This window comes from Scomber scombrus, chromosome 1, assembly GCF_963691925.1.
Source record: "Scomber scombrus chromosome 1, fScoSco1.1, whole genome shotgun sequence".
NCBI classification, from domain to species: Eukaryota; Metazoa; Chordata; class Actinopteri; order Scombriformes; family Scombridae; genus Scomber; species Scomber scombrus.
The window spans coordinates 14191073-14206682 of NC_084970.1; the positions used below are offsets into that span (position 1 = coordinate 14191073).

Genomic DNA, 15610 nt, shown 5'->3' on the forward strand with positions numbered 1-15610 from the left:
GATGATAACACCCGTTTCTATATGCAAATCATTGTTTTATTTTATATAAATAACTTTAAACAACAAGACAATGTGAAATATCATCAGTATAATCAACTGGAAAAACTTTTATGTCTATTGCAAATGGCACATGAACTGTAAATATGACAGTATCACAGTAAATTACAATCATAATGAGCAGGAGACTGTAGACTGTGACTCATTTATTTATTTTAACCCATGATGCCAGGTGACCTCGGATCCGTGTTCATGCGTGCCAGACTTCTATCCTCTGCGTCACTTTCTGCTTTGGATGTAGCTTTCTAAAATCTTCATCAACAAGTCTGACTCCTGAAACAAAGAATGGATCGAATCGATTTAATATACAGAATCATCGTTTCTGTAATTTTTATGACAAAAGAAAAGAAAATACAAGAAAAAGCTTGAGGCGTTCCTCACCTGATTTTTCGAGCGGCTCTCTTGTGTATCCACCTGGGGCTGCAACGCCACCCGCAGAAACTCCTGGATAAGCTCCCCTAGAGCACTGTGCTCCGCAGGCTGGGTGACTTCCAGTGCGTTAACACCTTGTCCCTCAGCTGAAGGCAGCAGTGGGGTGTCCATCACACTCTTCTTGCCCATGAAATGTCCTAAACAATTGAAGAAAACGCACGTTAATACTGACTCAAAGTAGGTGTGACCTGGATGAGAGAAAATACTTGTAAAGGCTTGTGACATGTACCACTAACAGTATCGTTACAGGCAAAGACAAATTATTTAAACAAAAACTATAATATGTAGAAAACATTTGAAATTAGATGCCATCCAATACAAATATGTAACCGATATTGGTATTTGTATAGCTGATGGATTCAAGATGATTCTTACCTGTAGCCCAAAGATTGCCTCTTGGATTCACTTTAATTTTTGCAACTTTATTCCTAAGCTCAGTCAGGTCGAAACTGACTGCGGTGGTAAAAGACATAAAGGAAAATATGACAAGATAAGTAAATAAGCCACACTGGCAAAGATTATTCAGTGTAAACCCTGTCATCTCAAAGCGGAGTGTCGAACTGTGTTCCAGGGCGCAAATTTCGAAGTGTGTCCTCTTGGTCTTGGATCGCTCAATCGCATCTCGCTTTTATAGGCTTTCCTGACCGGGGTGGGCTCTGTTCATGTTGCGTGTGCTTTTTACTCATCCTCTTGCGTAAATCGAAATAGTCAGTCGACTAATTGGCAGGGTTTCGTTGGACCGCTTCTTCGGCTGTGCGTCTTTTACGCACCACACGATTCCTGTTGAACTCAGGGCAGAATTGAATGTTTGATTTGCGTGAACAGTCCTCTCGAGCAGCCAGTTGTATTAGCAGCAATATAAAATGTAGTGGGGGATTAATAATTACGGCCTGTTTTTCTATTTCTCCCAGTTGTAATATAAATTATTATTAGAAATATTTTTTTTTCATTTTGGGGATGTGATGCGTATGAAGGTACCCTGTACGATTAGCGGTATATTTCTAAATATTATAAGTTCATATTAGGTTATATCATATAATATTTGTACTGTACACTACCATGTTTTTGCAATCATCTATGCATGTGACAATAAAACTCTTTAATCTAATAAAATATTCACAAACTGGCACAAAACACAGAAGCAATTTCTTGCTGTGTGCTGTTGGTGCAGATTGTGAGATCAGATCCATAAATGGCATAGGTGATAACTAATGCCTCTCTATACAGCAACATTTCCTGCCCATGTCCCTCCACTCCCCCTGTCTCTCAGGGCCAGGCCTGGCCCCTTACAATGAGCAACATGACATTTGGCCAGTTGCAGCATGCTGCTGTGATCACCATCAGTCCTCTAAGGACAGGAGAACCTGCTGGTTCTCACTGCTAATTTAGAGCTGATAAGACAGACTGCCTCTTTGTCACTTCAGGGTGCTAAAGTAGCAAGTTTAGCAGAAGAGCTGCTGCAGTATCTTGCTCTTTCTGTAACCTTTGGCATTCACACAAACATACTTGTGATTTAAGACATTCTGGACGGCTGAATGTCAGTCTAATTAGAAAACAGTCTGACCATCACTCTCACCAAGTTCACAGATTAGATTAACTGATCAGTCATGGTTATTTGCAACACTACATTTTTTCTTAAAATGGTGTGATTAATATTTGCATCTGAGGCTCCAAACAACTGATTTATAAATCAAAAGGGGACTATTCATTTTCAGTGTCACTTGATACTATGGTCTTGTTTGGATTTGCTTTGTTCCCCGGGGCCACACCAAAATGGAAAACACTGAGCGTTAAAAATTCACATCAATTCTATCACTGACACTGTATCACCAACAAAACAAAGTGAACAAAAATCGATGAGAAAATTGATGAGTAGCTTATCAAATGGTCAAGGCCTTTGGTGTCTATCAAAGAGTGCAGCCAGATGGCTTTTTTTAAAGTTGGATTTAATGAAACCAGATCCATATTAATTGTATATGCTGATACTATACTATACTATACTACTGTATGACTAAATGCAGTGGCTGGATAACCACAGCAGAATTCACCTTGATTACAACCCACTAAAGTGTACTCACATCAAGCACAGATGGAAGGCAAATGTTCAAAGCATTTCTGCACTCATGGAAGGCCCTACACACTTTTAATGAGGCTGAACCTGTGTCTCACTCCAAAGTCAGCACAAATACAAGTGACTTATCAAAACACATTGGAAGAAAGAAAGAAAGAAAGAAAATCTTTGATGGTGCCCAAGGCAGGATCGTTTTTTTTAGGTATTACTATTTATCTTACTTGCTTTGGTACATTTCTTGAATATTCTTAACATTTGCAAAACAGTAGATGTACTTGAAACTAGTTGTCCAAACAGCACCATTCATAGGATTACCTAAATCCTATGAATGGTGCCAAAAATCCTTAGTTTATATTACAAAAGTAAAAAATTGCCAATGAACATGTCAGTGCCATCAGAGAGACAAGTCCTTGTGTCATTGTTTACAGACAAGATAGTCAAAATGCTTAGTCATGTATAACAGTGTACAATGTTAAGTATCTTCTGATGTAAAGATCTAAGGTTCTTATGACAGTGACTGAAACTCTGCCAGTGAGGTAGTCCTATATGCTGTAATATAAAGCATAACAGAACATTATAAATGAAACTTTTGAACAATTGAGGACACTGTTTTTCTCCACCATTGTAAGGCCATTGCTGAGAACTTGGTCCACAATTGTGGACCTTATTTCATCAGGAATGTGACTTTCCCCCTAGAGCTATTTTAGACAACTGACTGATCACTGGTTGATCTATCACTTCACACATTCCCCTTTATTAGTAAAATTCAACATTCACCTGAGAGCAATACATCAATTCAGGACACATATACAAAGAAAGTCTAATTGGATGTGTGCAATATATTCTTGACAAATAAAGACTTCTGGTTCTACCATTTTGCATGTAATGACTTATGCAATGTACTAATGCATAGATGTTTTTGGGTAAACAGAGAACCAGTATAATACCTTTTGATAACCTGACAATTGTAGATAATCATTTGCTTGAATGTGCCAGAGCATTTGCAATTTGTTAAAAATTAGAAATTGCTTTTATGATTTTCACAAGTGAGTAAAAGATGTGGAGGTTGAACAACTACTCAAGAGAATTTCAATTCTGATGTGAGAAACTAAAGCGACAGAGCAATCTATAAAAATGATTTTTTTAAATTAAAAAAACAAGCGGTATAAATGATTTCTTATTATTATTCCTCATCAATTATTTTGGGGAATTTTTGCTAGTCCTCTATAAAACAATACATTTCACAACATAGTCAGATAACTAACAATGCTTAAAATGTTCATTTAATGCATGTTTCTCTTTAAACAGCAAGTACAAAAAAAACATTACTCTGTCAAAAAGGTATTTTTAAAAGATTTCCAGGAGAGATATTGCTCATCACATGCTAAACCCAAAGCTGGACAGAAGACTAGTCTGCTTTTATGTAAATTAATCATATTCTTTACATTAATAAAAACACAATTTAGCCACAATAAACATTTTGAGTTTTACATTTTTCAGATCACTAGTGCTCACTCACCCTCAAAAAATGTTTTTAGCTCCACACTGCATAGTATCTGCTCTTTACAGTGGCTGAATAGGGGCCAAAAAAATTGACACAAAAAGTTAAAATAATTCATAGTGGATGGTAACCAGATTTCATATTTAATATCATTTATATTTTGTTGTCACAAAATACTTCACATATCTTTTTCAAAGACAATGATTCAACAGGAAATAAACAAGACTCGTTTTATCTTAAAGAATGTTCAGTCACATTCTGAGGATAACAAATAAAGATAGACTTCAAACTTAATCTAGCCTAGTTACCTCACAAAAATATTTTTAAAGCTTGAATTTTTTTCAAATGTAAACACCCTATCCACGTTTCTACAAAATGTTCAAACAAATGGTACAAAAAAGCCAGTTGGGTTTGACAAAGTCTATCTTAAAGGTACATTGTGCAGAATTTAGCGGCATCTAGCAGAACTGACTTAGAAGAAATGGAATATAATATTCAAAAGTAGTAGAAGTGTCAATTAGTAAAACTAAGAATTGTTGTGTTTTCACTACTTGAGGATGAGCCATTTATATCTACATAGGGAGCAGGTGCTCTTCCACGGAGCCCGCCATGTTGCACCGCCATGTTTCTACAGTAGCTCGAGAGGACAAACCAAACACTGGCTCTAGGTAGGGCTTTTTACAGTTTTTCGCGAGTTTTGCAAACACTGTTGGTTCGCCTTAACACTTGGAAAGGGAGGGGCAGGGGAGGGATACTCAATTACGATTTGCAACCTAACCGCTAGATGCCACTAAATCCTACACACTGGTCCTTTAAGTCTGTTTTGAAGGCATGACTGAGGTTTCCTGGACGAAGTTTATCCTTTTGAGCCCTGAAGTCTGGGTACCTCACTCCCGATGGACCAACACAAAGAGACCCAGCATGAAGAGAACAGCATACTGCGGAATGAAAACACAGAAGGTTGAACAAATGTGAAAGGTTACACTTCATATATCTGAGCTTAAGAAAGAAGCAAATCTTGTTATTTAAGATGGGCGGCTGGAGTCGGCACACTTACTTTGAACTTGGGGTAATCATTCATGAGAATGGTGACAATTCCAATGTATGGCACAAACCTGGAGATGAAAGGAATATTTACTGTCAAGGAATTTCACTGAAAACAAAGGTCTGTAACTTAAGTAACATTTAAAAAGGTTTTATGACTTTTGCTAGTGTATGGGCTGTAATCACACATTACATAAAGCAAAGGGACATAAACAATCAAAACAGAAATCCCTTTATGATAAGAAGGTATAATGTGTTAAAATAACTAAAATCTAGATGAAAATCAGAGGTCACACTCTTTCAGAAATATAATTACATCTATAAGGCAGACAGACATCTGACAGGAACCAAACATAAACTTAAGTGTTCAATGCCCTTGTTTTGACTCGTATACATGTAGGAAAGCACAGCTGAAGAGGATGAATTGCCTAAATCCTACCTGGTTCAACACAAATTAACCACCAGAGATAATGAAACCCTAATCCCGAAATCATAAATAGGGAAGTCAAGTGGTGAAATTGCTGCTTTTTTAAGATGACCTTGTGAGCCCACTACAGAATAAATGGGGCGGTCTTTTATAGGTGTGTAAGTGTTACTTGTATTGTGTCCAGATGCTCTGCAATACATTGTTTGATTTTGCTAATAAATTTGAATTTTATACACCTCTGCTAGACTTTAACCAACTTTGCTAGGTTGCCGTTCTCTAATTTTGACTTGAAAACACATCTTATTGATACATTGGACTCTATTATGGAGCAAAATAGGTGAAGTTCTCTTTACTAATAAGTGACTGAGATATCTGCACTATTAAACACAGTACTTACCCTCTAGCTCGCCCCACCACATCCTTTTTCTCCAGCCAGTGTTGGCCCTGCTTGTACAGACCTCTGTCATCCACTGCATTGTTGTCCCCTTTGGTCAAGAACTTAATGTCTCCATTTTCCCTGGTAACAAAGGATCAGTGTGACTGTAGAACACAATGTACACCAAGTAATCTTTTTCAATATATCTATGTCTGGACAAGGATTTATAATGAGTGTGTAATATTACACATATCTTAGATAGGTTTTCAATATGACTGGCATTCTCAGGTTTGATGGGACCACAGGCAGTACAATATTCATGCTTTCATACTTTTCATGGATCTTTAGTACTCTGTGTACTATTGGGATCTCTCTGCCCTCTATCCTGAAGACAACAATCTCTCCGACTCTGATGGGATCCTCTACCCGGTTGGTCAGAAACAGCAGGTCTCCTCTGTGGAAAGCTGGCTCCATACTCCCACTGAAATTAATGGCAGATGCACATGATCAATATAAGAATATAATTTAATCTTAATGTTTGCTTTAACAGACAATATTCATAATGTATGGCAGCATTTGTATTTTGGAATCTTTTTAAATTGGAAAAAAAAGAAACAAAGTCAACTCAATGGCGAATTGTAGGAATTATGTCATGTGTGCAAAGCAACAAAGAGGTATGAACAATTACTTTCAACAAGACGACTCAACATTACTTGATGCACTAGGACACAAAAACTAAAGATGCTAGGACATCCCTGAACATCCCTACCAGGGGTTAAAATGAGAATATTGATCATGGGAAATGTGAAAGGGAAAAACTAAATACAGATTTCAGTCAAGGGAATTACTTCACTAATTAACACTAATTACAAGAATGTACAAGCCACTTCATCTTTTGAACAGCACATTCTAATTTTACTCAGCCTAACAGACAGATCAATAGGTCAACAGTTGATCAACAGCTTGCTTCATGTTTGCCAGTTCACAGCATGCTTGTGTGCAATCGCAACAGGCATGCACGAGAAGAACGATTTCACGTGCAAGCCCATGTGTAAATAATCATAACAGCAAAATAATTTCAACGTCCTACCAAATAACAAAAATGTCCCAATAAATCCCTAAAACAGGTATCCATCCTGAGGGTTTGTAACATCATCACAAAGCCAAAAGCAATTCATCTTTTGTATTAATATTAGATTAAAAAAAGACAACCCACTGTCTTTAGAGTAGTTGTTTATTGTATGCCATATATATTCCCATTCAGATCTCACCCTGCCAGGAGGTTAGTTAAATCAATTCCAACTTGACCTCAGATAAACAGACAAATTCATCTTCCCATGTTTGTGATGTTTCAAAAACTGTCATGTTAGCAAGAAGAAAGCTAATAAAATTCTGTGACTGTACAACTAGAAACTGTGTTCATTAACAAAATGAGTAGAACGACTGCGGTTTCATTTTCAATTTCAGTCTCATAAATTGTAGTCTCTATTAAGTAGATGTTGTGATTTTACCATTTCTTTAGACTTTTCTTTTTACTGTTTATATTACAAGTAGAGTGAAAACTAATAATCAACTGCCTTTGGAGTATGCAGTTGTTTATTGTATGCCATATTCCCATGTAGATCTCATCACCCAATTATTTGGATTAATTCTTCACCCCAAGATGCTTCCAACTGCAAAAGTCAAGCAGAACAAGCATCAAATGCCCAACAAAGAGCTTTACGAGCCTAAGTGTGCCCAACTTACCTGAGAACGACAACAATAGGACTCTCACTGCCTGTGACAACCATCAATCCTTTCCAGATCATCAGCGCAGAGGAAACAATCATACCAAAGTTCAGCACCTGGTAATAGAGCTGAAATAACAATGCATTTGTATTAAAAAACCCTTCAACACATAAATGCTCCTAATACAATAGGCCATTTCAGGTGTCTTATAGCCCAAGAGCAATTTGGATTAAACTCTTGGATTTTTCAAACATATGTTTGAGATGAAATGTAATTCACTGATTCATTTGTCAACACATCCGGCGTTAGATTCAAGCTAACATTACAAATTGTGAGAAAAAATAGCTGGCTACGGTGAAGTCACGGATATTGTTTAAATACGGTTGCCTGATGTCTTTTAGGCGGAAGTATGAAGGCGGTATTGTAAACCATAAATGTCCACAAAACCGTTCACTTTAGAGTTGGCTGACAAGTGACAGACGAGCTGCAACGTTACACAGCGGTCGGCGGCTAGTTCACGTTAGCTCACAGGTCTCTGTCCACACAAAGAGGAGGAATACTACTGTCTGTGTACCCACCTGCCGCTTATTCATGCGACGAACATCGTCGAGGAAATCAAAAGATAACATTGTTGCAAATAATACTGTGTATAAAAAGCACCCCAATCACATGAAAACGTTTAAAGTAGCGAGCATATGGATGCACGGTGAAGCAGTGAAACTTGCATCCAAATCTTCCGGGTGCGCTCAACCGGAAGTCCCGCCCGCCGAGTGAGCGCTGTGTTGAGGTGTCAGTTTAGGATACGAGAGAGAGGAGGGGGAGGGGAGGGGTACTGCACTGTGCTGACCTCAATGCAGAGACATCCAAAAATTATTCTTTTTTATCATTATAAATGTTTATATAAGTCTACATTTTCTACTTTTACTTTTTCCTTGTCTACATATTACATCCTGTAGCCTATTTCTAACAACAAAATCCCAATTCTTCTGTTTATGTGCATCTTTCGTTTGTTGCCGTTTTTATTTAACACTTGCTTTGACAATGTATTGAAATGAGAAAGAGGAAGTTAGAGAGGGAAGTATGTGTGTGGGTGGTGTGTGTGTGTGTGTGTGTGTGTGTGTGTGTGTGTGTGTGTGTGTGTGTGTGTGTGTGTGTGTGGGTGCGGGTGGGAACCATACAGTTTAATGACATACAGTATTGCCAAAGCACTGTATGAATAATGCATGATGACAATTACAATACAAAGAAATATATACATGTATATTTACTGTGTACATTTTGTACAAAACTTCAACAGACCCTTATTGTAAAATAAAAAAGAATAACATTAGCAAAATATTGATTATTGATTGTTGTGCATGTGCAATTATACATACATATAATACAAATATAAAACAAATAGAAATATCTGAGGCTTGATCAACAGGTCAACAGGTCAGTCTGATTCCCTCATGTTGTGGCAGGCAAAGACAAAGTGTCTTATGAGAACGCAACACTCTTTTATTTCCCCCAAAACAAATTTTTGTTTTTGTTTTCTTAGTTAATAAAATGTGTATATTTATTATTGAATTTTGGGAGGCACTGTTCTTGGACAGATGCATGTATCTATGGCCAGGCTGTGAGCACTTTGTTATGTAACATGTTTCTGTGTTTGACATCAGCCACTCTGGTCAGGTAGGTGGCTACAGTGTATTGTCTTTTTAGGGTCAGATAACAAAACATTTTACTTAGTAGTAGTTTTATTTTGGTTGTGTTATAATTGGTTGACTCTGATAGTTCTGGTATCTGATATAATTTATTAGGATGTTTTCATGTCAGTTATTTTTTATCTTTAGTGGTGCATATTCCAAAGAAAACCTAAATGGAATCAGCACAAAACAGTTGACAGTTGACACATAACGATGCTGGTACTTTCAAGGCCCCTAGGACGCATTGGGAAGTGCCTACTTGGTGCAGTTGGTAATCCAACCTTTATGCATGTAAGATGGGAACGAAACACAAATGATGGCGCAACGTTGTTCAGAAGGTTTGGATATAAAGGTTAGAGTTAGAGTTAGAGAAACTTTATTAATTCCCCCAGTGGGGAACTCATTTGCCACCAAACAGCTCATACATACTACATATGAACAATACAATTGGATAAATAAACAGATAAAATACATTAGAAACATAATCTACAGAAATGGATCAGAGTAACAACAAAAAGTGTTCATTGAAAAATCTGACTGCTGCTTGGACAAAAGACCTTCTGAAACGTTCAGTAGAACACTGAGGTACAACAAGTCGCTCACTGAAAGTGCTTTTAAAGCTGTTAAAGACATAATGTAATGGATGGCCTTCAAGGAGTAAAACTGTTTTAGTTTGGTACAATTCATAGCTGTGGGAAATAACTCGTATGAACTTTGAAGTTAAGGTTCATAAGTTTAAGCTTTGGCAAAAACATTCACAATCCAAGTAGAAAAGACCTTCTCTCTAATCATAAGCCATATGAAGTAAGGTGTATTAACATTGATGTAAGCCAACTATTATGACTCCTATCATAAAGCAAACAACCACATCATAAAAATAATCACTATGAATTAATAATCTAAGACACATTAATTGCTGCCTTTACAGGCAGGTAAACTCTGGTCTGCAAACAAAAATGTTGATTGACAAGTGCGAAGCTTTCATCAACACTTATTACTAACTACCGTATGTTATCGTAGACCTCACCTAATTTCCTACAGGAAGTGTACTTGACTGAGCAAGTGATATTAATAATTTGTGACCACACACCTGAAACCCACAAGTTATTTGAAGTTGTTGACTCAGGCAGTGGGGATTATTAACAACACCCGTATGACACCTGCTTGAACCATCATTAAAAAGTCAGGGTTTATGTTTATGCATTTATATGACGCACGCTTATCTTTTCCCCCCCAATTATTTAAAACTTAATTCTCACAACATGACTGCATCGAATGTGTGTTTTTCTGAATTATTTTTCATGTTGCCCTGATGTAACGTGTGTGTGTGTGTGTTTCTATGATACTGTTTGGTTTTCTTGTGATACAGTGTCAGCAGGGACACATGTGCACCAATGATGTAAGGTCTATTGTGTTTTGGAAATTTACCCTATTATAAAATGCAACATCAAAACTACTTTTCCTTAGTAAGGTTACATTATATTTCTCCACTGCAGAAAAATAAACAAATATAGGTCAGTAATGTTTGCTGAGTATTGCAGCAAGTAAGTATAAAATCAAAAGTAAGATATTTAAAGTACATGTTAAAACACTTTACTAACTGGATTGTAAACAACACACTAATATTCATTATTGTGGCCTGAGTAATATTTTTACTTTTCAAATTTTAAATCCTTTTCTTTCCCCCAAAAAGACACAATGGACGCATCCTTATTGAACAAAACCTTTTCAAGTACACATAATAGCATGAACATAGCACTGTCAGATTCAGACTCCAGGATTCACTCACACATGAATGTTTATTCATGTCTCCAAATGCCAGGCAGTTTTCAACATCAAATTAGTCTAATAATTATAGGATTTTAAGTTTCATCCGATGATGCATTTCTTGGTGGGAGTCCTTACTCATGAAAGAGTAGTGTATAGACAAATAGGGGGGGGGGGGGGGGGGGTCTGCTTTGTGTGTCATGCGTAAATTGGTTGAATCAAGCAACTTTTCACATGATTCTCATAAACAAATATTATCTTTGTATATTCCTTCAAGTCCAATAACTGTAATTTGGCAGCCTGAATTCATGCCTCTGTGTATACTGAACCTAAGCAGAATTTACATTCAACAGCAACAAAGCATAGCGTGAAAGCTGGAATTTCACTGAATTTCACAGTTGGTTTGTGATGGCTTTACACTCCATCAGATTGCTGTCATCTTGTAACATCTTGGAGAAACATTTTCCATGCTTCATCCAGATGATGTTGTGGTTGATTTTTAGCCTTTGTCAGTTTTACTGTAACCCTCTTCTGAGTAAATAGTAGCAAAGCGATACCTACAGGTCTCATGTTTGTGTTGTCTTCAGCTTGTTTTGTAGTATGTCCTACCATGAACAATCATTGTGAAGCCACTGAAGCTGTTTAGAAATTATCATCAGTGCCTCCTGAATATGAATATTTCCACTAGGTTTGAATATCCTAGATATTGTGTTTTAGGTATTAAAAATACCTCTTTCCCCCAAGTGTTACAGGTGGCTTTCATATCTTTAATTTCACAGATCTATTTTCATTTAGCAGCATATTGTTTTCTGTTACTTATTCATCTAGCACTCTCTCCTTCTTTTCTCCTATAATTGTAAAGCATGCACATGCATTATTTCAACAAGACTGATTTTTATTCAGATTTAGCCTTTAAATTCTCCCATGAGAGGGGATAATGTGAGATATGCATCAGAATGTCATTATTTCATAGTCAGCAAAAGCTTGCTGTGATATGGTAGATTAACTCTGCACTGACAGTCAACTTAGCGATGGCACAGAGACCAGTGGCAGCCTGCGACTTTTGGTGGACTGGAGATAAAACTTTTTTCAAATGCCAACTAGTCTGTGGCATTTAGGGACGTGTGATCCTTTTCATATAATCTGCCTAAATGGTCACAACTACCCTGGCGCGTCAATGGTAATTGAGGTCAGTCAGACACAACAATGTGAGGTCAGAATCATAGGTTTCGATACCACACTTGCAAGCCTCTGTTTCTGTTTTCTCCCCTTTTTCATTTGGTTTATTGAGATCTGACTCACTGTACATCCTTGGTGCACGTCTGATGTTGTACAAATAATGTCAAGCTGAATGTAAAAAATATTGTGAGGCATAATCTTATACAGCAATTGTAGTTCCATTTCCTGTAATCTGTTATTATTGCTGCTGTTATCTGCCAAACCTATCCAAATGAAATGCAAATATGATCTTTTGTGTGGAGCATATTTTTACATGTTGCCACATAATAAGCCTGAATGTGAGACTTAAGGCTGCAAATGTGTTTAAATGTGCCGAGAATCTGCACTCAGAGTGGAAGATCTTCACATTAACTCAACATTATGTCTTATTAAATAAAATGGCAATTAATTAGGCTTAAATGTACATGCAAAAGTTCTACAGTTGAAGACTATCAATTCACTCATTTGCTGTGTCTTATCATAGGTATTAATGCTGAAATTCTTCTGAGTGATCCAGTGCATTCCGTCATAGCTTCTCGTGCAGCATAAAGAGCTGTGCCAGTGCATCTTTTCTCTGTAATTCCCCCGCTTCGCTCATAATTTTGTCTGTAATATTTTGCAAGAAGCTCGTTTGGATTAAAGTGCGTCTCATTGTCTGACATTATTCTTCTCAGACAAATGTGGTTTTTAATATAGACATTGTCACTGACAACGTGGAGAGATCTCACAAAGTGAACAAGGTGAGCTTCAGGACGATTTAAGTTAATGGACAAAATACTATCCATTTTATTCATTTCTGTCACTTAGTGACAGTACTGTGGATAATCATTTATATGTGCGATGGATAGTTTTAATTTTGTACTTATTTTGTGATTATAAGAGATACTGTAATAGCAGTATTTGTCAGTGTGATAGATTGACACAGAAAATGTACACCAAACATTCACCAACAACTTTAATATGTAGGAAGTTTGGTCATATAAAGACAGACATCATTAGTGAAAGGAGGCATTTCCTTTTACTTATCTTGCCTTTCATCAATGGAACGGTGTTTGAACTAACAGTAGGTGGCAGGAGTGCCTTGTGTTAGGATACACCCAATCTTCAACATGTTGTTATCACACCTCAGTCACACTACATCCGACCAACTTACCTCCACATACACCCATGTCTAATGAACAGGAACATAGCCCAGGTGGGTACACGGCAAAATAAAATTACTGTAGAAAAATCATTAGTGGATGGTTAAATGAGAGACATGGGCTAGATGCTTGTAAGCTAACAGGTTATGATTTAATGCAGTTGTTTTACTTAGTTCACTCTAAAGCTGCACTCAGTGGGAAACTATGAAGCCAAAATTTCAATAAAAATGGTTCTTCCTGTGCAGGCAGCCCTTCTATTTTAATTGTGCTACCAACACTGAAGATGTGTCAAAGTCAACGTCTGTCATCTCTTCTTCTGTTGACAGCCTCTGACCCGCTCATGCTGCTGGACAACATCAGAAGTGACACTAAGTGAACTCTTTTTTTTGCCAAGCTTACATTTAGCTTTCCAGCACTGTTCACACTTATGCGTGAGGCCACCGCTTACATAAACGATGACTCACTAATGACTGGGAATCACAAGTGATTATCATGATGAAGTTAGCCTTTTACCCTGTAAACACACTGGCTGTGAGCAACACTTCATTCTCAGACATTTGTAAAGGAATCTACTCTGCCCCAGAGTGGTTCAAGGACATTTTTGTTGTTGTTTTTTTTTTTGCACTGGCCTTGCATTTATTTTCTCAAGTTAGACATTCATAATAACACTGAGGACTCCATCCATAGCTGCAGCTTTAAGTTCTGAATCATGCAGTGTATTCATTCTAAATGTCTGATTCTTACTCCAAATCACAGGGAATTTCATGTGTTTTTCTTATCTTTTCACTTTTGTCTTTTCCTATTCCAAGTCCCAAGGCCTGCCATTTTTTAAAATGACCTATTCTCATTGCAAGATATGTTGTGCATTGAGGCTTCATTTAAATGTTATTGGCCAGATGTGTACAAGGATATTACTGCAAAGCAGATCAACAATACAGCTTTTGTAAAATTCAGTTGTAGGTTGGTGGGAAAAGATTAAGTTAAAAGTGAAGTGATGTTTTACTAAATTATGGCATCCCTTTTCATAGCAACTGCCATGCTGTAAATAATGTGCACATGTAAGTATGTTGACAGAAAGAAATGTGGCTTCTCAGATAATAGGAGCCACTGAGATAACACAGGGTTACTTATCTTTCCAGACGATATGATAATGAATGAATGCTGATGTCAGATAGTCTAAGTGGGATGGCTTTCATTAAAGTGATTCAGCCTGCTCAATAATATGCTAATATCTATTAAGAATGACACTCAGAAATCTAAAACGCACATGTCATGCACTTTCACAGCATCTCCAAACGTACAAGGCGTAATAGCATCTTTTTATTTTACAGCCATTTGCATTCAAAGGTGCAGTTTCTAAAAATGCAGTGCAATGTAGCATGTCAGGTCAACATGACAGGTTAAAATATAAAAACACCACACCATTAGCCACTGTACAACAGTGTCATGTGAAGCTACATTTGGCTTGATAGATTCCTGAGATGATCAGGAAAAAAATACTTACTCCGGTATCAATATACTATCCCTAAAAAAACTGTGCTAAAACACATGAGGCTTACTGTATACCCATGTTATGATTTTACTTCAACTGACATACAGTAACTGCTCTATATTCTTACAAGGGTGATCACAAAATATATTTGTGCTCTTACACTGAGAATTACACAAACTGCATAATGGTGCTTCAGTCCAGAATATTTCATCTCTGACATTCATGTACAAATGCACTGACCTGAGACTGGGATCCACAATCTGTGACCTACAATGGTGCATGGATTGATAGAGTACAAACCCAGGTACACTACTTTTTCATATCACACAACAACTAGACAATCCACAACATGTGACAACATCAATCCACAATAATTGATTATGGCAAGGAATGGTGGCTGTTAAAATTAATTATTTAAGTCATATTACTTATTTTTCTGTCTCATGGTCTCTGGAGGGATTTGTACTTCTCTGAAAAACAGAGGTCATCAGCCGTCTGTCTTTCTTCCAGCTCTTACTGGGCTGTTTTATACATATCCAACAGTGAACAATGACTGGTTCAAGACTTCATTATGGAGACAATCACTGGCGTATGATCAGCATACTGCTCCGTTGAGAAAATCTGTGATCTTTAATGTGTCATTTGATGATAATTACTCTATGCCATT

At 37.1% G+C, this 15610-nt stretch overlaps 2 protein-coding genes across 2 annotated transcripts; both read right to left on the reverse strand.

Annotated features, from left to right (window-relative positions):
* Window positions 1-276: 276 nt before the first annotated feature.
* nmbb (neuromedin Bb) lies at window positions 277-1030 on the reverse strand. Its single transcript, XM_062420039.1, has 3 exons — window positions 865-1030; window positions 439-626; window positions 277-330 (listed from the first exon to the last, which is right to left on the reverse strand). The coding sequence occupies exons 1-3, from the start codon at window positions 1028-1030 to the stop codon at window positions 277-279; spliced, it is 408 nt and encodes a 135-aa protein (XP_062276023.1).
* A 2791-nt stretch (window positions 1031-3821) lies between these two features.
* Window positions 3822-8392, reverse strand: sec11a (SEC11 homolog A, signal peptidase complex subunit). Its single transcript, XM_062421153.1, has 6 exons — window positions 8215-8392; window positions 7655-7764; window positions 6240-6389; window positions 5930-6049; window positions 5119-5176; window positions 3822-4999 (listed from the first exon to the last, which is right to left on the reverse strand). The coding sequence occupies exons 1-6, from the start codon at window positions 8263-8265 to the stop codon at window positions 4949-4951; spliced, it is 540 nt and encodes a 179-aa protein (XP_062277137.1). The 5' UTR covers window positions 8266-8392; the 3' UTR covers window positions 3822-4948.
* Window positions 8393-15610: the final 7218 nt, after the last annotated feature.

Excerpts from the sequence above, each read along its gene's own strand:
- nmbb (XM_062420039.1), bottom strand. The coding sequence starts at position 1,030 with ATGACAGGGTTTACACTGAATAATCTTTGCCAGTGTGGCTTATTTACT. Across the intron at positions 627-864 it reads AGGCAATCTTTGGGCTACAG|GACATTTCATGGGCAAGAAG; the intron begins GTAAGAATCATC and ends TCAATTGTTTAG. Across the intron at positions 331-438 it reads AGAGCCGCTCGAAAAATCAG|GAGTCAGACTTGTTGATGAA; the intron begins GTGAGGAACGCC and ends TCTTTGTTTCAG.
- sec11a (XM_062421153.1), bottom strand. The coding sequence starts at position 8,265 with ATGTTATCTTTTGATTTCCTCGACGATGTTCGTCGCATGAATAAGCGG. Across the intron at positions 7,765-8,214 it reads GTCGCATGAATAAGCGGCAG|CTCTATTACCAGGTGCTGAA; the intron begins GTGGGTACACAG and ends TTGTTATTTCAG. Across the intron at positions 6,390-7,654 it reads CCTATTGTTGTCGTTCTCAG|TGGGAGTATGGAGCCAGCTT; the intron begins GTAAGTTGGGCA and ends CATTAATTTCAG.